The 22,826-nt window shown below is 61.7% G+C and overlaps 2 protein-coding genes across 3 annotated transcripts in view; one reads left to right on the top strand and one right to left on the bottom strand.

Moving 5' to 3' along the window:
* Positions 1–116: 116 nt before the first annotated feature.
* On the top strand, positions 117–12,587 carry UROD (uroporphyrinogen decarboxylase). Its single transcript, XM_074962328.1, has 10 exons — positions 117–254; positions 4,479–4,591; positions 4,905–4,984; positions 7,816–7,878; positions 7,986–8,183; positions 8,640–8,801; positions 9,206–9,343; positions 11,085–11,185; positions 11,831–11,897; positions 12,282–12,587. Exons 1-10 carry the CDS (start codon positions 232–234, stop codon positions 12,444–12,446), a joined length of 1,110 nt encoding a protein of 369 aa, XP_074818429.1. The 5' UTR covers positions 117–231; the 3' UTR covers positions 12,447–12,587.
* A 7,787-nt stretch (positions 12,588–20,374) lies between these two features.
* ZSWIM5 (zinc finger SWIM-type containing 5) overlaps positions 20,375–22,826 on the bottom strand; it is a 146,247-nt gene continuing 143,795 nt past the window's right edge. The window contains exon 14 of one of the 2 annotated variants that reach the window (XM_074961867.1): positions 20,375–22,756. In XM_074961867.1, the coding sequence (XP_074817968.1) occupies positions 21,894–22,756 (863 nt within the window). In that variant the 3' untranslated portion in view covers positions 20,375–21,893. The remainder of the gene's footprint in view (positions 22,757–22,826) is intronic. The other variant, XM_074961868.1, reaches the window with a different exon arrangement.

The following is a 22,826-nucleotide window of genomic DNA, read 5'->3' as shown; positions in this document are numbered from 1 at the left end:
CGCCGCTACACCGGGCTTTACGGTCGATAGCCGTTGCGCGCAGGCAGGGCCAGGGGCACCCCTCCGCCAGCGGCGGGGTCTTTCAGGCACCCGGCGGGGCAGCCAGGGCGCCCCCCGCCCCCGCTGTGGGCGCGGCCTGAGCAAGATGGCGGCGGCCGCGGGCCCCTGGCGGGGGCGTGACTCCGCGCTGGGGGGAGGGGGCAGCGGAGCCCGGGCGGCGGGAGCAGGAGGATGGAGGGGAGCAGCCCGCTCCGGTGAGTCGCGGCGCCGGGGTCAGGGGTCCCCCGGTGCGGGCGGGGCTGGTGCCGCCGCACGCGAGGGCCCGTCACGGGTCTGGGAGAGCGCGACTCGCTCCGCGCGGGCGGGGGGGGGGTAACTACCGGCCCCGCTAAACGCCCCCCCCACCCGGTCAGCGCCCCCGGGGCCTGGGCTGGGCCCGTCCCCTCCCCCCGGGATCCCAGCCGGCCCCCCCGGGAACGGGCTCCCCCGGGAGCATAAATCTCTCCCGCTGCCATGGCGCGGGGTCAGTGTCGCTCGGGGGGCGGTTTCTTCCCAGCCCTGAGCGGCGCCAGTTGCGTGGGGGGGCTGTGGGGCGGACACCGCCTCCCCCTCGGCTGTCGCCTCTTCACCAAGGCGTTAATTTGACTAACACGCCACGACAGCGAGACTGTAAACGCCGCTGTGTCTGTCTTGTCTGCGGTAGGGCCCTATGTGAGTGTGAAAAATCCGCCCTCGGGACCGTGACCCGGGCGTGATTCCCGCTGTCTGCAGCCCCGTGTCGGCGGGAGAGCCGCTCCCGCCCCTATAGCGACTGCCTCTCCTGGAGGTGGATTAACTACACCGGCCGGCGAGCTCTCTCCGGCCGGCTTAGAGCGTCTTCATTAAATCACCACCACCACGGGCGGCCGTGCTCATGCAGTGGTTTAGGTGTAGGCTTGCCCTAAGCCAGGACGATCATTTGGGACCATATGGAAACTTTAAAGGACCAGCCCTTTAAAGCGTTTCGTTAAGCCTGTGGTTGCAACTAACACTTGATCAGTATTAATGAAAGACTAGAGAACAGGGCTGCCTGAAGGATGGAAGTTCTGGTTTGAGAAGAATTGTGAGATTTGGTCAGAATGAAAATAAATTCCAGAAAAAAATAATTATTTTGGTTGATAAATGTTACATGTTGCAATACACAATCCATGATCAACATTTCTACATGCCGTGGCCAACACCGGGGGAATTGCTTTCCGTTCTTTCCTGAAGTAAAATTCTGGTAAAATTGCCCGATTTCTGCAAAGTGTTTTGATTTTGACAGTACTGTATCTTCCCATGGGATATGGTTCCATTCAAGTTCCTTTGGCTTTACTAGAGAATCTCTCCTCGGTTTTGGATTTGCCAGCACTCTCTGTATAGCTAATGGCGCTGGTTTTCCCCTGCTTGTGCAGACCTTTCACACCGCCGTAGAGAGAGGAGAAAAATCACCTAGACTGAAGAAAGTTATTGGCAGTGGGAACTCGGGGACAGGTGCGGTAGCTATAGTTACACAACTCAACATTAACTAGGTTGTAAATTGGCAGTTACACTTGCAAAGTTACTCTGCGTCCTCTGGTCGCACTTAGCACAATGGAGTCCTGATCCTGACTGCAGCCGCTAGGTGGTCCCAAACCCCTAGGAGACTCTGCCTGGATGAACTGAGGCTTCCACCGTCAGTTGTAGGTTTAGGGAGTCAAGTTTCTTGGTCTGGACTTTGCCCAGCCAGCTCGCTGTGCCCTATAAGTCACGGATGTATTTTTTCAAAAATACACTGTATAAACCTGAAGCCAACGCAGAAACCCAGATTCCCCAGGAGCACCGACAGAACTTTAACTACAAGATTGTGATGCAGGTCTGCCCCCCCCCCCCCCCCCCGCTGCTGCGTGGGCTGGGTTTGCGAGATCCTATCTTCGCTCCATGTGCAACCCAGTCAGGGGGCCTAGTTTCCACATGGCTGGCCCCTGCCTTGCTTCCAGCATAGTTCATATGGAGTGTGGTTGGGTCCAGTAGCCGTAGCAAAAAAGGGCCTTCAGCCCACGTGATGAGACACCAAGCCAAGGTCTGCCCCTTCTGCCAGTCTCTGGTAGCTGGCCAGGTGACAATAGAAAACGCTTCCCTTCTGTTCCCCTGACTATAGGGGATTACAGCCCTACTGTCCTAGGCCTAAACAACTCCCAGGCCTGCACAGCTGAGATACAGCCTCACCGCCAGCTGAGTGGGAGTTAAGTCCACATCAGAGACGCCCCTCGGTGGAGTCCACCGTCCCCAGAATCTCCCCAGAGCAGCTGCTGCCTCTGATAACTTAATCAGCGCTGTCTCTTTGTGGTGCTCCCTAACCGCACATTGTCTGTGCAAGTGATGGATGGGCAGGCGGAGCCGGGAGAACAGGAAGGTGGCCTCAGCAGCCCCGCTCCCACCTCCTGCTGGCTTTGTCCTGCACAGCGTGCAGCTAGAACAGAGCGGGGCAGTGATGGCAAATGCGACCACATTCTCAGTCAGTTAAAACGTTTCATCCGGGATTATCTGTTACCACCCCCAAGAGCAGCTTAATGCCTCCAGAGAAGGCAGCAGATTCCTACCGCAGCCACCAGCCCTTGGGGCTCTTTAATGGATCAAAGGGAAGCCACACAGAGTTCTCCTTCTGGCCTGGGAGGAAAACCAGCTACAGCAGCCTGTGGGGAGGGAGCTATGCTGTGACCAACGCCCTTCAACTGAATCCTGCCAGGCTCTGTGGGGCACTTACAGGCCATGTGTAGGGCAGTGACCCTGGTGTTTTGGGCACCTTTCCCCAGTCAGTGAGATGTGAGGAGTGTCGGGGCCCATGCGAGATAGCGCAGAGCGTCCCTGCCTGCTTCAGCAGTCACTGTGTGGTTGGGACGTCCTGGCTTTGCCGCAGGTATCGCAGGGAGCCATGAGGGTGAGACACGGGACTGGAACCCAGGAGATCCAGGCAGGTCTCCATCGCTCTGTGCCCACTTCCTCCTCGTACCAGTAACAGGATTCTCCTTGCTGGATAGTTGTAGAGCACTTGGAGATCTGGAGTTGGTAGGGAGTGGGATTCTAGGGGGTGAGAGGCAGGGACTGCTAAGTCCCAGCCCGTTGTCGTGCATGAGTAGACAAGCCAGATCCTACATCACTTGGGATACTACACCACTGACCTTCCCGGCCTGGGGAATGCCTAGTTCCCTTCCCTGCCGCACCCGGCCAGGACCGCTCCCCTTAACGTGTTGGAGGGTGTTAACCTCCTCTCTGCTGTCATCCCAGCCATTAGCCAGTGGGGAGGGACTAGCCCGAACCCTGGAGCGCAGAGCGCTCCCCTCCCTCAAGGAAGCAGTCGTCCCAGTGAGGTGCTGCTGCCTAGCCCCTGGCAGCCTGGAGAAGCAGGACCAGCAGCCGGCTCTGGGCCAGCAGCCAGGGCTGACAGAGGAGGGCTCTGACTCTCCTGTGGGTCAGGGACTCTGTCTCTCTCCCCCGGAGCTTGGGCTTGCATGAGCAGGGAGCAGACAGGAAACCTTCCCTGGGTGCAGAGTGGCCTGTGTCAGCCTCCTCCTGGCTGTGGGAGTGCGGGCAAGGGGCTGACAGCCCCCTGGAAAGGAAGAGCCGGGCTGGGGGCTGCACACAAACCCACCAGGGGAGTAATGCAGTGTGAGGAGGGGGTCTGCAGGGGCTGTCACCAGAGCAGCAGAATGAGGAGGTGCAGGGACTCTGCCCTGCATCACCCCAGGCAGGGCTGCTGGCACGTTATACCTGGCATCTGCATGTTCCCAAAGCGCTGAGTAAATGTCTACTGCCCCCAAGGCGGAAGGCAAGTGCGGGCTAGGGGACCGCTTGCCGGGCTGGCCTCAGCTTCTCTAATCTCCACCCAGAAAGAGGAATGATGGGACAATGACAAGGCAACAGGCTTGTTCCTCACCTAGGCTGCGGGGCCTCCAGCAGGTCCTTTCTCTGCCGGGGGGGGGTGGGACCACAGGCCCGGCTCACCCCCTCCCAACCTCCTGCTGCAGCTCCAGGGAAGCGCGCTGCCAGGCTCCCTCCTGGGCCCGGGTCCCTCCTTTATAAGCACCAGCTGGGACTCAGCCCCAATCGCAGCTGCTGTTCAGCTAGGTCTGCTCGTTCCCAGCACCTGCCTACTGGGCTACTCCCTGAGCCTTAAAAGGGCAGACCGCCTTGTTACAGCAAATATCAGCCCCATTTTACTGGTGGGGAAACTGAGGCATGGAGGCAGAGGTGGGCAAACGCACCAGTTCCCAGCCCCGATGTGGAGCATGGTCCCATGCAGCTAACGCCTCAGACTCCAGTGTGTTGGAGGGCCAGCTCCTGTGATTGCCCTTTGCCCTAGGGGTGGGAGTAGCCAGGCTCTGCAGCTCTCTGTGGAGGAGCGGTCTCCTGACCCCACCCTGCTCCTAGGGGATTGCTCTCGGTGATGCTGGGTCTCCTGACTTCCCCCCTTGCTTTAGGCCCCAAGACTTCCCTGCGTTGAAGAATGACACGTTCCTTCGAGCAGCGAGAGGGGAAGAGACGGAGTACACCCCAGTCTGGTGCATGAGGCAGGCTGGCCGATACCTCCCAGGTGAGTGGCCAAGGCACAGGGTCCAGGCAGGTCGGGCCAGCACTCTGGGCAGGGCCCTTCTCCTACTTGGAGCAGGGGTGCCTGTCCCCGCTCCCCCTTGCTGGCTGGCTCTAGCTGAGTTGGGGATTGCTCCAGGAGCAGGGTGGCAGATGGAGCAAGAGGCTCACCTTAGAGTACTGGGCAGAGGCCAGGGTAGCTGAGGGTGCTGCTGGGACCTCTGTGCCATGTTCCCCTTTGCCTTCTTGGCGTGGTGGGGCTCAGGGCCCCCCAGGGATGCCCTCCCCAGGGCCTCACCCAGCTGATCTGCTTGCAGAGTTCCGGGAGACCCGAGCTGCCCAGGACTTCTTCGCCACCTGCCGAAGCCCGAAGATGTGCTGCGAACTGACCCTGCAGGTGAGCAGCTGCTCAGCGCCTGGGCTGATGTTCTCCCCAGGAAGGGCTTTTCTTCACTGCCGCAGAAGCCCTGCGAGCTCCCCCGGGAGGCTGTCACAGCACCGATTGGGTGCCCCCCTCAGGCCACCAGAGGGAGGCGCCGTCGTCCTGCCCAGGGCCGTCCTACTCACCCCGGGCTGAGACACATGTGTGACAGCTTGGGGAGGCTAAGCACCAGACCCCCACCCTCCTGCCAGGCTGCAGACCTGGTTTCCCTGATGGAGAGCCCATGTGCGCCCTTCCTTAGCCTTGTTTCAGAGTAGCAGCCGTGTTAGTCTGTATTTGCAAAAAGAAAAGGAGGATTTGTGGCACCTTAGAGACTAACAAATTTATTTGAGCATAAGCTTTCGTGAGCTACAGCTCACTTCATTGGATGCTGAGCTGTAGCTCACGAAAGCTTATGCTCAAATAAATTTGTTAGTCTCTAAAGTGCCAGCAGTCCTCCTCTTCTTCCTTAGCCTCTGAACTCGTCAGGGCCAGGGCCAGGCCCAGGCTGACAGCAACTTGGGGCCTGCTGGACGGCGCAAGAAGATCTGGACAACCTTGAAAACAAGTCATTGAAACGGGGTACAATTTAATAGTGCAAAGTGCAAGGTCAGGAACTTAGCGACTGACAAGGAGAATTTTTGCTAAAAGCTGGGGATGTATCAGGTGGAAGTGGCAGGAGAAGACAGACCTGGGTGTATTGGTCTGTGACCGGGGTCCTAGTGGGGGCCAGCTGTGATCACTCAATTAGGGTGAACTGCAAAGAATGGGGCAGACAATCCCCATAAAGCTGGTGGATATTCCAATACTTAGATTCACCAAGCCAGCATAAAACAGCTTCTTTATTACCTCACTGGTTACTCAGAAGTCCAAACAACACAGTTCCCTCAAAGTGATCCAGCCTCAGGCCTCCATCCAGGTACCCATGTCAAATATGATGAAAAGTTCTGTAAATCTTATTTCATCGTATAAAAGAAAAGGTTCTCCCAATCCCCAAGGATCGGACACCTCACCGCCCAGGTTATTGAATGTTCCAGATCTTACCCAGATACAGGCTACAGCCAAGTCTTATTGACTAAACTAAAATGTATTAAAAAGCAGAAGAGAGACGGTAAGGTTAAAAGATCAATAGACAGACAGACATGAGTTCAATTCACTTAGGTGCAGCTTCATAGCAGAGATGGTGAGCTTCGTATTGCAGAGAGTTCTTTCAGAAATAGTTCATAGGTCATAGTCCGATGCCCAACTATCATATTCAAGGGGTACCAGCATAACTGGGACCTCAGGCTTGCGACTCAAACTTCCCCCGATGAAGCCTAAGCAGATCTGAGATGACAGAATCAGGACCCAAGGATCTTTTATACAATTTCATGTCCTCTTTGACAAGCTGGGGTTCCTCAGGGAACAAAAGGTCATTAGGATGACTTTAGGAGGAGGTCCATCACTGGTACTTAGCTATAGAATTAACGTAAGGCCATTTGCTTGTTCCTCCAGCATTCACAGTGTATTTCAAAGAGATGAATACCGAGATATCCCGTGTTTACAATTCATTTAAATGCTAGGATCTTCTTTTGACCACTGAATTATCAGAATACAGCATAGACAGGGACTGTGGATTACATTGTGGACCCTACTCATAAGTATGTAAATACACAAAAACACAAACATTGTCTCCCCACATGTCCTTTGAGGGTTATTTATTTTGCAGGCTGTTTAACCCTTTCTAGCCATGGTCATTCACAGGAGGACTATGAGCCACCAATGTGATGTGGTCGTGAAAAGGCTGATGCAGTGCTGGGGTGCATTTGACAAGGTGTTTCCAGTAGAGACAGGGCAGTGTTACTCCCATTGAACCAGGCACAGGTGAGACCTCACCTGGCATACTGGGTGCAGATCTGGTGTCCCACGTGTAAGACAGATGAATTCAAACTGGAACAGGTGCAGAGCAGGGCTACTAGGATGATCTGAGGAATGGAAAAACCTACCTTGAGAGGAGACGCCAAGAGCTTGGCTTGTTTAACCCAACCAAACGCAGGCTGAGGGGAGCTATGACTGCTCTCGACAAATACATCAGAGGGACAAACACCAGGGAGGGAGAGGAGTTATTTAAGATAAGCGCCAGTGTGGACACAAGAACCAATGGCTATAAACTGGCCATCAACAAGTTTAGACTTGAAATGAGATGAAGGTTTCTAATCAGCAGAGGAGTGACGTTCTGGAGCAGCCTCCCCAGGGGAGCAGCGGGGGCAAAAAACCTCACTGGCTTCAAGACTGAGCTGGATACGTGTATGGAGGGGATGGTGTGGTGGGACTGCCTACGACGGCATGTCGCCGATCTGCGACTGCTAGCAGCAAATATCTCCAGTGGCCGGAGAGGGGACACTAGATGGGAAGGGCTCTGTGTTACTACAGAGAATTCTTTCCCAGGTGTCTGGCTGCTGGGTCTTGTCCATATGCTCAGGGTCCAACTGATCACCATATTTGGGGTCGGGAAGGAATTTTCCCCGGGGTCAGATTGGCAGAGACCCTGGGGGTTTTTCACCTTCCTCTGCAGCCTGGGGCATGGGTCACTTGCAGGTTTAAACCAGTGTCAATAGTGGATTCTTTGTAACTTGAGGTCTTTAAACCCTGATTTGAGGACGCAGTCAGGGATCAGGGTCTGTTACAGGGGCGGGTGGGTGAGGTTCTGTAGCCTGCGATGTGCAGCAGGTCAGACGAGAGGGTCACGATGGTCCCATCTGGCCATAAGGCCGCTGAGCTCCATGTGTGTCCGGCACTGACTCTGACTCTGACTCTGTTCCCTGCAGCCGCTGAGGCGATTTCCTCTGGATGCTGCCATCATCTTCTCTGACATCTTGGTGGTGCCCCAGGTAAGGGAGGCAAAGGTCTGCATTGCTGCCCCCGGGTTGGGGGGCTGGATCCCCTTGGGGGCTGGTGGGCGCCCGCTCCTTCACCTGTCCCGTGTTCGTCCCCCAAGGCGCTGGGCATGGAGGTGGTGATGGTGCCCGGCAAAGGGCCCACTTTTCCGGAGCCCCTCATGGAGGTGGAGGACCTGCTGAAGCTGCGGCAGAAGGTGGACGTGTCGGAGGAGCTGGGCTACGTCTTCCAGGCCATCACGCTGACCCGGCACAGCCTGGAGGGCAAAGTGCCCCTGATTGGCTTCTCTGGGGCACCGGTAAGAACCGCCCCACCCCGGCTCTGGGAAGCCAGGCACGCAGTCCCACTGGGCTCAGGCTGCCTCGCTCGGAGCCCCTGCGGGGGTTCACGCTGTGTTCTCTGGAGGACGCTCCCAGGGCTGCAGCTGCTGATCAGCCTGCCTGGGTGGCCGGGAGCACAAGGGGACGCTGGACTGGAAATGACCCTGCCTTTAGCGCGGGGGGTGTTGGCTCAGAGGCAGATCCAGCCGGTACCCCCGTTTCTGCACTGTCCCCCGGGATGGGAGTGAGGGCGTGTGCATTCCAGCCTAGCCCCGTGCTTCCTCCATCTCAGGCCAGCCCTTGGGCTAGGGGCGACTGGCTGTCCCGGTGAGGGAGAGGCCCAGCCAGGCCCCCGGCGGGGTGTTTGGGGGGCAGGGCGGGACCCGCTCTCTTGCTCACTCTTCGTGCCTTGCCGACTCTCCTTCCTCGCCCAGTGGACCCTCATGTCCTACATGATTGAAGGCGGCGGCTCCAACACCATGGCCAAGGCCAAGTGCTGGCTGTACCGGCACCCCGAGGCCAGCCACCGCCTGCTGCAGCTGCTGCGGGATGTCATCGTGGAGTACCTGGTGGGCCAGGTGGCAGCCGGCGCTCAGGTGCGCCTTGGTCGGGGGGAGGGGGGTCTCATGGGAACAGGGCAGTGGGTGGGGCGGGGAGAGCTGGGGGTCCCTCGGGCAGCCTCGTGGAACGAGACCTGCCAACGGGGTGTCACCGGGGGAGCCTGGCAGTGGGTCACTGAAGTTCACGGCACCGTGGGGGGCAGAGCCATGCGGCACTCCTCACCCGGAAGTGCACAGCCGTGGGGTGGGGGGTCTTACTGCTGTGTATCCACTAGGGGTTTAGACCAGTGGATTTGGGCGGGGAGGGGCCCATTCTGGACTGGGAGATGGGGGCCCGTTCTGGACTAGGGGTGCTGAGGACTGGGAGATGGGGGACCCATTCTGGGCTGGCGGCGCTGGGAGCCGGGGGCTCTAACCTGATGTCCCTTTGGCTCCGGAAGGCGCTCCAGCTGTTTGAGTCCCATGCCGGGCACCTGGGCCCCGAGCAGTTCCGGGAGTTTGCCCTGCCTTACATCCGGGACATTGCCAAGCGTGTGAAGAACAAGCTGCAGGCGGAAGCGCTGCCCCCGGTGCCAATGGTAAGGAGGGCGCTGGGCCTGGCTGGGCACTGCCACTGAGGGGGTTTCAGTGACACTGCTCTGGGGCAACCTCGCCCCCAGCTGCCCCAGCCTGCAGCAGGGCTGGGGCCCGAGGCAAGTGGGAGGGGCTTCCCTTTGGGCCCGCCCCTTGATGGGGGAGAGCCAGCCAGAGCTCTGCTCCTTGAGTGCCCTCCGCCAGGTGGGTCCCCGGAGCAGGTTCCCCAGCGACAGCAGGTCTACGCTCAGGGAGAGCTCCCAGCCCGGGAGGCTCCTCATTGGTGTGGGGGGTGGGGGAGGGCAGCGGGGCTGCTGCTGCTTTTCCACCCTGGAGAGGGGTCTGGGTGGAGGAGGGCCGGGAACGCCTGACCCCGGAGCGCTGGGACTCTCCAGTCCCATCTCGGCTGGCGCTGCAGGCTGCGCAGGAAGGGGTTAAACCCAGACTCCCCCATGCGGCCAGTGGGGCAGCAGCGGGTGGGTGAGGGGCCTGAGCCCAGCCACCAGGTCTCCTCGCTGCCCTGCTGCAGACAGGCCGTGCCCTCCGCAGGGCAGCCCTCCGCCAAAGCACCATGCCAAGGTAGCGAGTGCCCAGCCCGCTGCTGCTGGTGGAGCTGCCATGGGGCTCCAGGGCACCCAGGCCGCAGGGCCAGAGCCGGCGGGAGGGGGAGGAATGGACACAGCCCGGCCCCTCGGCAAGGCAAGCTCCCGGCCTCCTGTGCTTCCTGGAGCCCCACAGGTGCCCCACTGCGGCACTGGGCGTGAGCCGAGCCCATCTGGCTGAGATCCAGCCACCCACGTGCCAGCCAGCGCCTCTCCAGCCCCAAGGGGAAGTGGCCTGCCTGCCCGCCGCTCTGACGGACTCCCAGGCCCTCCGGGGCCAGCTGTGGGGCAGTGTGCTGGGGAGACGCCTCACGACCCGACAGCTTCCCGCAGCCCCCCTCGCTGCTGAGAGTGTCACAGGGGCGGCCCCAGTGTGTGAGGGCAGGTGCCTGCGAGGATCCCGATGCCCAGTAGGCTCAGGGAGTAGGGAGGGGAAAGGCCACGAGGGCTCCACCGTTGCCCGCAAAGTCCTTCCCAGGAGGGAGCAGGGCTGTGGCTGGGAGAAGCCGGCTGGGCTGGAGAGCAGGGACCTGGGCCAGGGAGAGCAGCAGTCTGCCCCGGCCAGCGGGAGCTGGCCCTGGGAAAGGGGGAGTGTTTACATCCCAGCAGGGGCACCCCTCTGAGCAGGCCAGCAGGACAGTGCGTGTGCCCGGGGCTCCGGACACCACCCTGCCCCCAGGTGACACCAGGACAATCAGCGCATCACGTGCCCTGTTCGCTAGCCCCACAGCCACCCTGCTCCTGGAAAGGTGCCCCAGGACGTCGGCACCAGTGCAAAGGTCCCAGCCTGACGGCACGCGCCGGAGGAAGCAGCCGCGGCGGCCAAAGGCAGAGGGCTGAGCTGGCGTGAGCTGACCAGCCAGAGGGGATGCCCTGGAGACGGCACTGGCTGGCTCCATGGACCAGACTGTTTCTCTGGTGTGCCTCAGTTTCCCCAGGGGAATGGCAGCACCGCTCTCCCTGAGGGCTGTGGTGAATGTGTGGAAGGGACTCCGGGTCACAGGCCCCAGGACGGCGTAGGGCAGGGGAGCTCCCGCTCTGCCACGGCCGCTGGTGGGCAGAGGCTGGCGCCGCATCCCATTGCACACGGCTCAGGGCAGAGCCAGGCAGCTGAGCCCTTCCCCCGCGTCTCTCCCCCTCGCAGATCGTCTTCGCCAAGGACGCGCACTACGCGCTGGAGGAGCTGGCCCAGGCTGGCTACGAGGTGATCGGCCTGGATTGGACCATCCAGCCCCAGGCGGCTCGGTAAGAGACCCGCCCGCTGGGCGACAGCCAGGGGGCACAGGCTCAGCCAGGCCTGGAGCTGGCAGCGGGCTGGGAGCCGGAGGGCAACTCCTTGCCTCCCGGGGCCAGGTAGCATCTGCGGCCCTTGGTCCTGCAGCCCAGCGGCCCTCGGTCCTGCAGCCCAGCTGCCCTGGGCATGACGCCAAGGCCCTAGGGACACCCCCAGGGGCTGGGACACCGTCCGCTCCGAGGCGACCCTGGCTCTGCCACCGCCTGGCTCCCCTGAGACGGGGAGCTGGGCTGGAGCAGGCTGTGCTGTGGCTGTGCAGGGAGAGGAGAGGCATTTCCACCCAGGGGCTGCGTCCCAGCCGTCCCCGAGCTCCCGGGGGCTTTGCTGCTGGGGGCCAGCCCCTGAGAAGGGCCTGTGCCAAGCACATCAGCTAGCTGGAGAGGCGGTGTTGTGCCAGCCCTGGTCGCTAGGGACCCGATCTATGAGCCCCGCCACCAGGGTACCAGCCGGGGAAATAGCTGGTGCTTTGGAAGACCTGTGGCCCAGCAGGGGCCGGACCCCTCCGGGGCACGGGCAGGCCTGGGCTGGGGCGGGCAGGGAAGTGGCGCCATCTCTGAGCCAGGTGCAGTGACTTACCCACTTCCTTCCTGTTCCAGAGAGCGGACAGGTCACCACGTTACCCTCCAAGGGAACCTGGATCCCTGCGCCCTGTACGCACCCAAGGTAAGGGGGAGGCCGGCCAGGAGCTGGCAACCCTGGGTTCTAATCCCAGCACCGACACCACCTCCCTTTGGGGCAAAGCACGTCCTCTGCCTCAGTTTCCCCAGATGCACAATGGAGCCAGTGCCCAACTCCCAGGCACTTGGGGAAGGGGAGTGAGAGCCAAGTGCTTGTGAGAGTCACCCGGGCTTCCGGGGCTGAGCCCAACAGAAGGGGGAGCCTCTGCCCAGGTGTCTGGCATGGGAAGGCAGCTGGATTTGATCACCCCACCCCAGGGCCCCAGCTCCGGTGCAGAGTAACAGGCCTTGGTGAGGGGACTGGGGCCCGGGCTGCTGGTGGGTGAGCACCCTGGGCACCGGGCTCACGGTGGGTGTCCTGGGTTGGCAGGAGAAGATCGGGGAGCTGGTGAAGAGGATGCTGGAGGGGTTCGGGACCCAGCGCTACATCGCCAACCTGGGCCACGGCCTGTACCCCGACATGAGCCCCGAGCACGTGGGCGCGTTCGTGGAAGCCGTGCACACGCACTCCCGCCACCTCAGCACGCCCGACTGAGCCCGCCCGGGACCCTGCCGGCGAGAGGACTGCACGGCGCCAGCCCAGCGAGCGACAGAGCAGGGGCGTGGCCGGCGGCTCTGCTGTCTGGGCGTGGGGGTCTCAGCCGGGCTGGCCTGGGCACTGAATTAAAGCTCCTCGTTTCCCAGCACAGTCTGGTGTGGGGGGGGACCCGGCCGGGGGCCGCCACCAGACGCGCCAGCCAGCCTCAGCCGGAGCGGTGCCCTCTCGCACTCAGGCTGAAGCTGGCGCACTGGGCTCGCATCACCATGCCAAATTCCCAACGCGCCTGCCCTGCTTCCTGGGGGAGGAGTCCGGCAGCAGCTTGGGGGGAGGCTGCCCCAGCGGGTAGGGCACTGCCTGGGCTGGGGAGACCCGGGGCTATGTGCCTGCTCCCCGCTGGTGGGACCTGTGTCCACCTGTGATGGGAGCCCAGCCCCCCGGCACAGATGATCCATGTGACAGCTCTGCGGAGCCTGGCATGGGCAGCGGCACAGCCGGTCCCATCGCCCCGGGCCGGCTGTGGGAGGTGGGAGCCGCCTGGGGAGCCAGGATGCTGCTACGTGGCTCTGCCAGGGGACCCCCCCTCCCGCCCGAGGGGGAAGGGCCTTTCCTGGCTCTCCGATCCAGGGCTGGCCAGGACTCCCCCTGCTCAGCACAAAGGGCTGATGGGGTCACATGGCCCGAGGCCGCCTGGGAAATGTGCCTGGCTGGGGCCCGGAGGGGTCCCAGCCCCCGCCTCCAGCCCCTGACCTCGGGCCTGTGGGTTTCGCTAGTCGTACCCCAGCCTACCCCCAGAGTAGCAGGGTTCTCCAGCGCAGTTAGGTGCTCTAGCCAAGGCCAGGAGCCGCCCTGACCCCCCTGCCCCACCCCCAGACTGTCCCCAGCAGCCCACAGCCCTTCCCTTGGGCTACACCCGCCTCTCCTGGGGTTTCCAGTCGGGGCCTGTTGGCTACCTCCCCGCCAACATGCTCAGCCTGGCCTCCTGGGGCACCTTTCCTGAGGCTGCCCGTCTGGCACAGCCTCCCCTGGGGCCCTGCCACAGCTCCCCCTTGTCCCTGAAGCCCTGAGCTCGTTCCCTAAACCCAGCTCAGGGGAGGCTGAGCCCCAAGCCCCTTTGCCAGCTGGTGCCTTGCCCCCCCCCCAGCATAATCCCCTCCCTAAGGTGCCCGTCTCCAACCAGTGACGCTCGGCCAGTTCTGCGCTCGCTCCCTGAGGTGTCTGGCCTGAAGGCGGGGCCCGAGCTCTCAGCCACCCCTGCAGGGTACCGCGCCCTGCTCCCCACCACGCACAGCTGCAGTGCTTGGGGGAACTGCCAGGCTCGGCTGTCTGCGGGAGCCGAGTGCAGAGCGTGCCCCCAAGAGCGGGAGGGGTCCGGCTGCCGCATGGCCCCAGAGTCGTCTGCTTCTGAGGCCCGCAGGTCAGGGCACACTTCGACGGTGCCCAGAAACAAGCACGGGGCCCTTTAAAGAGAACCGAGCAGGGCATGGACCAGGGCTGGCATGGCTCCCGCAAGCCAGCTCCCAGCGGGCAAGGAGGGGACCAGCCCTCCACACCCTGCTAAGGGACCATCTCCCCTTGTGCCTTCGTCCCCAAGGGGGGCACCCCCTCAGCTTTAGAGTCATGTCCAGAGACTGCAGTGGAGACTGAGAAGGGGGGCATCGTGCCAGTACTGCCCAGCCCCTACCAAGATCAAGGCCCAGACCCCAACCGAGACCGAGATGCCAGCCTAGCCCTCATTGCTCCAGCCAGGCAGGGGCACCAGGCGCAGTCATTCCTGCTGGAATAACAAACAGCCTTCACCCCACGCAAACCCTTGCCCGGGTTACAGCCCTGCCCGCTCCCTGCCTCCGTTTCCCCTGCCATATGGGAATAACAGCGCTGACCTCTCTCCCCCAGCCCGTGGGAGGATTAATTGGGCGATGAGCTAACTGGGTGACCGGAGGGGGCAGACAGCTGGCCAGATACTTCCGTTAGCGTTGGGGGATTCCTGACGGAAGCTGCAAGCGGGGGGCAAAGGTGAATGAATTTATTTAGCCACCGCAGCCCCTATTGAGGCAGCACAGGCTGTTTGACAGACAGGGAAACTGAGGCAGGGGTCGCACCGCAGATCAGTGCCAGCGAAGGGCTGTGCGCTGCGGCCCCTAGGCCCGGCTGCCTCTGCTCAGCCGGTAGCACTGCTGGGAGCCCAAGGCTTTGCCAGGGGGTGGGACCTTGGGAAGCGAGATGGGGCCGACGGGGGAGTGGCACAGATTTAATCCCCTCTCCAGGTGCCAGCACTGCCTGGTAAATCCTGGCAGCTCATCCATCGCTGCCAGGGCTGTGCCCTGCTCCCCGCACCAGGCGCTTACTCAGGACTGGCCTGCCACCTGCGTTATCCAGGGACGGCTCCCACCGAAGCCCTGACAGCAGCAGGGCAGGGCCAGGCGGCTCGTGGGAGGGGGCCGGTGTGGGGGCTCTGGTGTCCCCCAGCTCAAGGACGGTGCCTAGAGGCTGCATTGACCCAAGGCCTGCACTTGAGGCGTTCAGTTCTGGGTCCCATCCCAGCCCCCGCTAGCAGGCCCGGGCGCTGGGGCTGCCAGCAGCGAAGGGTGAGTGCCCAGATGATATGGCACCGATGAGCACCAGGCAGGGCTTTCGGCTCCCCAGCAGACACCCTCCAGGACAGGGGCTCTGCCCACAGCCTAGCCAGACCCAGCGCTTCAGGTGGGGCGGAAAGGAGTTAGCCTCTGGGTCCGTTCCCCCTGGATGGTTCTGGGCCTCACCAAGCCCAGCCCTGACTATCGCCAGGAGACCGAGGCCCGGGGTGCTGCCCACAGGGAGACCCGCGGCCAGGGAGCTAACGGATTGACTTGGAAAGTTACTCAGCCCCCAGTGCTGGCCTGGGAGCGAATCCGGCCTGAACCTCCAAGCTCCTCTCCACAAGCCACATGGCTCCAGCCAGCTGGGTCAGAACCAACAGCCCCCACCCCTGCTGCCCTGTTTGGGGCAGGTGTGGGGCCCTGGTCTGTTCACAAGGATGGGGATCTCCTGCCCCAGGAGCGTTTCAAACCCCTGTGCCCCATGCCACAGAGCCCAGCCCTGTCCAGAGGGACCTGTGCTCTGACTGGTGGCTGTTCAGAGCCAGGGCGGCCAGGCCCAGTGACCCACCCTCCACCCCCAGCAGAGACGTCCGCTTGGCTCCAGGGTGCTGACTGGGCCCCCCCCCCACGCAGGGACCATGCTGCACAGCAGAGCCACTCGTGGTTCTGGCTGCTGCTGGCCTCGGGAAGCCCCAGCCCCTGCCAGGAGAGCGGGAATCCAGGGGGCACGGAGCAGGGCCGACACCGCACTCTCCTACCCCCAGTTCTCCGCCGCATCGCCCCGGCTTGCCCAGCCCTCTGCCAGTGTCCCTCAATCCCAGCCCTCCCCCCCGATGCACAGCCCTGGGCTCCCCCCATCCCCAGCTCTGCTAGCGCCCCTCAATCCTGACCTGCAGCCCCCTCGAGCCCAGCCCTGGCGGTGCCCCTCACTCCCAACCCGCAGCCCCTGCTACCCTAACCCTGGGCTGCCCCCACCCCCAGCTCCACCGGTGCCCCTTAATCCCGACCTGCAGTCCCTGCTAGCCCTGGGCTCCGGCTTCAGTCCCAGCCTTCCTCACCCCATTCCAGGGCAGCAGCTCCAGAAACAGGAATATTCTCCCCTGATTCCTTCCTGTCCGGCGAGTTTCCTCTTCTGCTGCAGGCGGGCTGGCCGGCCGGCCAGAGCCCCTCGCGCAGGATCCCTGCTCTGGGCGCAGGGAGGTGGCCCGAAGGCCGGCTTGGTTCGAGAGCCGCCCTGTCCCGGTGGATGGCTCCTGTCTCCCAGGCTCGCCTTGCCAGGCGCTAGTTGGCAGGGCAGGCGCGCTGGGCCCAGTGGGGCAAGGGCCAGGCCCCACGAGAGGCCCCTCCGGCTCCAGGGCGGGGAGCGTTGCCACAGCACGGGCCTCTCAGCGGATTGGAGTCCAGCCAGCGGTGGGTCACGCTCGAGGCGGCTGAAATCTGCTTCTCCAGCGGGCTGCGCCGGAAGCCCCACGGAGACGCTGGGATGGGCTGGATCCTGGCGCCTGCTGCTTCCCCCAGCCAGAGGTGAAAGCCAGCCGGTCCGGTACCGGCAAGAGCCAGTACGCCGGGCCAGAGCGGACCGGCTTCCCCAGGCTGGCGCTTGAGAGGGCCCCGGGCTCCGCGCAGCAGCCGGAGCCCCGGGCCTTTTAAAGCGTGGCTGGAGCCCTGCCGCCGTTACCCCGGGGCTCTGGCCGCGCCTTAAAGGGCCCGGGGCTCCAGCCGCTGCGGAGGCGTCACTGCGGTAGCAGCGGCCAGAGCCTGGGGCCCTTCAAATCGCCCCGGGGCTCCCAGCTGCAGCCCTGAGGCCTTTAACGCTTGCTATAAAGGGCCCGGGTATTTAAAGGCCCCGCCTCTTCCGGTCGAGTACCAGTAAGTCCTTTAAGTGACTTTCACCCCCGCCCCCAGCACCCCTGGTCTCCCACCTGCTGAGCTGGCTGAGGGCCGGGGCAGGGCTTGCACCTGGTCTAGGATTAAGAGCCTCGGCCCCCATGAGCAGAGCGGGTGGTTGGCGTCAGGGCGGGGCTGCTGCTCGAGGGGAGAGATTGCCCGGAGAGGAGAGGGCGGGTGCCCCAGGGCCGCGGCGCAGACAGGGCATCTTCCTTCTGTGTCCCCCCCACCCTGCCCAGGAGTGGGACCCGCTCCTCCGGCTCCCTGGGAGCCAACCGGCCCTTCCCGGCTCCTCGCGCTGGGGAGCCCAGCAGAGCAGGCTGCCGAGCTGGTGGCCAGGAGGGGAGGGGAGGCCAGGGTGTCTCCCCCTGCCACTCAGGGTGGTGATTGCGGCAGTGCCTGGCTCGGACCAGGCTCCCCCTGGCCAGTCCTGAGGGAGGCTGTTGTGGGCTGCTGAGCTCCAGGGACTGGCCCGACTCAGGCCAAGTGGCAGGAAATATTTGGGGAGCTCGTAAAGAAACGATCAGAATGACAAACAGGGCCGGATCCAAACGCAGCTGCCTGAGCAGGGCCCCGCAGCCAGCGCAGGGGCAGAGGCTCCTCTGGCTCCTGGGGGAACCGAGAAAAACCACTTCCCAGCCTCCCGGGCTGGGGGAGAAAGGCCGGGTGCATTGAGCCTAGCCCGGCCCCGCACCCAGCTCGCCACACCCGTCGCCTGACCGTGGGCACATGGCTTTGGCCCCGATGCAGCAAAGCCCGGGAGCATGTCCCTCGGGCCCAAAGCAAGCGCTTTGCTGAATCAGGGCCAGTCTCTGTGGGCCTCAGCTCCCCAGGGGTGAAGTGGGGATAATGGCACTTCACAGCCCCCCCCAGGCAGGGTGTAAAATAAATCAATGGCTAGTGGGGAGGTGCTCGATACTCCAGCGCAGGGGCCAGACACGGACCGGGCTGGATAAAGAGCAAGATTCCAGAACGCTGCTCGGGGCCCTGACCCGCTGGAGACACGAGATGCGGGTACTGACACCACACCAGTTACCGCTGGGGAATTCAGCGATGCTTTGAGCCCCGGGCCGGGGGCTGGAAACATCTGCAACCCCCCACCCCCCCTTAGCAATATGACTCCCAGTAATTACTCTATTGGGTTAGGTCAGAGTTCAGAGATGTCACCGTCCTAACGTAGCTCAGAGCCCGATTCAGGCACAGGAGAGACCCAGGTCTTGGGTCCCAGAGTCAGGCAACGACGACACAATCGGCCTTTATTTGTCTGAAACCAAAAGTGAAGGCGCAAATTGTTCTGGGTCTGACCAAACCCTTCAAAATGTGAGTGTAACGGACGCAGGGACGTGCCCGAGTCTGCAGGGAGCCTGAGACCTGGCATGGGGGGGGACGGGACGACCACCCGGAGTGTAACGGACACAGGGACGTGCCCAAGTCTGCAGGGAGCCTGAGACCTGGCATGGGGGGGGACGGGACAACCGCCCGGAGTGTAACGGACGCAGGGACGTGCCCGAGTCTGCAGGGAGCCTGAGACCTGGCATGGGGGGGGAACGGGACGACCGCCCGGAGTGTAATGGACGCAGGGACGTGCCCGAGTCTGCAGGGAGCCTGAGACCTGGCATGGGGGGGACAGGACGACCGCCCGGAGTGTAACGGACGCAGGGACGTGCCCGAGTCTGCAGGGAGCCTGAGACCTGGCATGGGGGGGGGACGGGACGACCGCCCGGAGTGTAACGGACGCAGGGACGTGCCCGAGTCTGCAGGGAGCCTGAGACCTGGCATGGGGGGGTGGGGGGGGGATGGGACGACCGCCCGGAGTGTAACGGACGCAGGGACGTGCCCAAGTCTGCAGGGAGCCTGAGACCTGGCATGAGGGACGGGGACGGGGGGCTGCCCTATGCGCCTTACTGTGATGTTAACCTTGAAACTTTCTGTGCTGGGGAGCCCTCACCACCACCAGCCTAGCAGGGATCTCAGAGCCCCCCATCATGGCTCGGCTGGGGTGGTGCCAGGAGGACCCCCGCAGCACACAGGAGGAGGGGTGGAGACTGAGTCCTCCCGAAATGGAGAGGGGCCCAGGACACTGCTTGCGAGCAACTGGCCCCTGCCACCTCGCGAAGAGGTGTGGCCAGAGTGATGGGCCCTGGCCGGGGGTCCCCCAGGTGGGTTGTGACTAGGACCCTGGATCAGGCCCTACCATCATTAGATCTTTCCAAAGCCTATTCCAGGGTTTCCATCTGGCCATTCCGCTCCCTGGAAAAGCCACGGGGCAAACAATGGCCAACGCCCCCCCGTGTGTGGAACCAGCACCGTCGAGGGCATCCTCCAAGGAACCAGCCCAGCTGCCTCACCCAGCGCTGCAGGACCCAACTGCACCTGCTCAGTGCCCACCGGCCCGGGCCTGTTACCCAGCAGGCACTTCCCTCTGAGACTCTCTCGGGAACCCCCAAGAGCAGCATTGCAGCCCCAGGATCAACGAGTCCTTGCAAAGCCCGAGGCAGCCGCCAAGGCAGGGGGCTTTTGGGGACACGAACGGATGCTCCCCCGCGAGGCACGTGAAGGCAGAGCCGGAGCAGCCGTCCAGGGCTCCCCAAAGCAGGTTCTGCTGGGCATGGCTCTGCACTAAGGCGGGAGAGGAGTTCTTCGTGCTCCTTCACTCTGTGATCAGGGTAGCGGACGCTGGGCCCCGGGCCCCGTCCTGCAAGGGACTCTGAGGAAGGGGGCCCTGCACACCTCGGGCCTGGGCGGCCAGGCCTGCAAGAGACAGAGGCAAATGCCCATTCTCAGCAAAGCCAGGAGAGAATTGTTGAGCTCATGGGCCTAGACACTCCAAGTGACGGGCACACTGGAGATGCCTGGTAGCTCACGTTCGGGCCCCAGCTGAAGCAAGGACACGGGCTCCTGTCCTGCAGCTGGCTCTGCACACGGAGCCCTGAGCATCTCCAAAGCCAGTTGCAGGATTAGGCCTGGGGATGGGGGAGTCTCCAAAGCACCCACATTGGCCTGACTCTGCTCCTACTGACCACCACGTCCACGGGCACACAGCTCGGCCAACGCTGAGCCGCCTGGAGACCCCGCCCCAGAGGGCTTGCTAGCCTCTGCCTCTCGCTCCAAGCCACTTCTGCAACGCTCGGAGGTAGATCTCGTAGGCACCGCCCAGACACGTCCCGCACAGAGCACAGCGACTCAGACCCATTTCCCAGGCCAGGCATTCTCACGCAGCGCCAACGCCCCTCCAATTCGTGCCCTGTTAGCCCAAATACCAACTGACTTCGATTTGGGGGTTTCCCACCCTCCCAATTTATTCATTGTGAAAATAAACAACAGCACCGAAATTCCAACACAGTTTATATAAAAGGGTAGGAGTGATACATAAACAGTATTAGCTTTTTTTTTCCTTTTATTATTAAACATTAGGTCAAGACAAAAAAGAGAAACAGGCTGAAGAATGATACTTTTGTGGCAACAAATACTGAGTACACCTGGTTTTCCGGTCCACAGCGCAGACACAAATCTCTTTCCAAAATAAAATCAGACAGTAGATCATCAGTCCACATTCTCTAGCTACAAGTCACCTTCCCCACTGGCCCCAGCCCTCCCGACCCTTTTAAAACTAAGACACACTGGACCAGGGGAACACAAAGACACCTGGAATAAGGAAGACCGTCCCTGCCCCACAGCAGGTTTGAATCTAGCCCGGATCACTAAGCAGCAGCAGCAGGAGATGGAGTGACACAAATCGGGAAACATGACAAGACACCTTCGGCCGTTGGGTGTCCGCATTAGCTGGAGCGACAAAGGCTTGGAAATGGAGAGGAAATGAAAGGACAAAAGTAACCAAAGAAGTCGTGTTCGTGTTCCTGTTCCTGCCCCCCAGTGCAGAAAAGGCAGTCAGCCCCCCACCACGCACACCTCCATGCACCCAGACATCCACTCCTCACACGCCCACACATAGAGAAGGCCAAAAATAGAGATATGTACACTCTGGGCACAACGGCTTCCAGCCCAATGGCTCCGTTCTTTGTGTTTGGTATTCAATCCTTGACCAACCGTTTGCAGAACTTACAAGGGGCAGGGTTCCCGTAACGCCCATCAGCGTCCGCCCAGGTCCGTCCTTTGACTGTCCAGACGCACCGATCTGCCGTCCGCCCTGCCGTTAATCCAGCCTGCCTAGGTGCCGTCTCCCCCAGGGCCGCAACCTCATTGTGGTTCTGCAGAGATTCTGGATTCATTTCGATTTGCCGGTTGCCTCCCTCCCACCCCTCTTCACGTGCCGACAGCACCAGCGATGCCGGCGAAACCTGAGAAATGGTCACGTGTCTCCTCCTCCTCTTTTTAATTAAAAATAAAAAAAAGTCCCAGCCCATGACAATTTCAAGTATCCCCCAAATAAAAGACAGAATAATTATAAATAATTATAACTTTACAATTTAATAATTGACACATATACTATAGTATTTACAGTATCATAAATGCTTTTTTTGTTTTTGTTACTTTTAGTAAGCAATCCCTGAGAACAGTTACTCTCGTTTTCTTTACAGATCTTCACGAATGGAGAAGAGGAGTTTCACGTCTCCGCAGGGTGCGTGCGGCGCTGCAAAGCCATCGCTTTTGGGGACGCATGAGGTTTAGTGTTGCGCTTCTCTTTTGCTTTCCATTTTTATTCTTTCCTTTTTCCTTTACGCTTGGCAACCGTGGGACCAGCCGGCGAACGCTTCCTTCAGGAAAGAGGTATTAGATTTCCAGGTTAGCTTTTGGTATTAAATGGTTATACGCTCAGGAGAGTAGGATGCTGAGTAAATTGTTCTTCCCATGCTTGTCTTTTGGTTTGATGTGCCCGAAGAACGTTGGAATCCTCACAGGACGTGAAACGGTTAAATCCAACAAAAGAACAAAACCCCTCTGGTTTGCCAACTGCCGTTAGATTTTCCTTTCTTTTGCGTGTAGTGCCCCGCCCAACCCTGCCCGCGCCGGCGGGAGCTCACCCAAACCGCTCCCGCACCAGCATCATCAGTTTTTTCTTGCCTTTGTAGATCTGTTTGAGATTGTCTATGAACTGCGCGAACTGGAGGTGGCCGTCCTGGGCCAGGAGGAAGGTCTCCCTGGCTTTGCTGAGGAACTCGATGAACTCGCCGTAGTGCCGGGGGCTGATGTGGGTGAGCCGGGAGTGGGTGGTGTTGATGTAAGCGCTTATCGTGGCGTCCAGCAGCTGGCGCAAGGGGGCCTTGTCGGTGGACATCAGTTTGCCAGAGTTCCTGCGGCCGGGAATGCCGGCCAGGCCCGGGGCTGTCATGGTGCAGCGCCGCAGGATGTCCGACAGCACCGTGGCGCAGTGCACGCTCTTCACCACCAGGGGGATGATGGCCGCCAGCTCGTTCTTGCCCAAGGAGTGGCTCAGTGCGCAGGCCCACAGGACGTCGTTGATGGCCGGGTGGGTGTCCTGGTTGTAGGCCAGGTTGAGGTGAGTCATGGCCAGCGAGGCCAGTTTGAAGGCCCGCAGCGGGTAGCCCCGGTGCTCCATGTAGCGGGCGATGGTGAAGAGCTGCGAGTAGGTCATGCCGGTGGCGGCGGCGTCGATGACGATCTGGTAGGCCGTCTCGAAGGCGATGTGGTCTTTCTCGCACAGCGTGAGGGCGGAGAGGGCGCAGTTCTGGGGGTCCTTCATGGCGCACTGCAGGGCCAGGGTGCGGGCGCAGCCGGCCAGCTCCTCGCGCTGCGGGTAGTCCAGGCTCAGCCGCAGGATGGTGTTGTGGGACATCACCGTGGCTGCCACGATGCTGGTGGCTTCCGTGGGGGTGAAGAGCGTGTACCAGTTCTGCAGGATGCTGAGCAGCGCCCGCACACCTGCCGGACAGGAACATGCCATCAGCGCAGGCTCGGCGCTCCAACGGGGGCAGGCGCCTAAATCCTCTAG

This window comes from Natator depressus, chromosome 8 (assembly GCF_965152275.1).
Source record: "Natator depressus isolate rNatDep1 chromosome 8, rNatDep2.hap1, whole genome shotgun sequence".
Lineage (NCBI taxonomy): Eukaryota > Metazoa > Chordata > Testudines > Cheloniidae > Natator > Natator depressus.
Note: the sequence above shows the minus strand (reverse complement) of the source record. Positions and strands in the feature narration are given on the sequence as shown.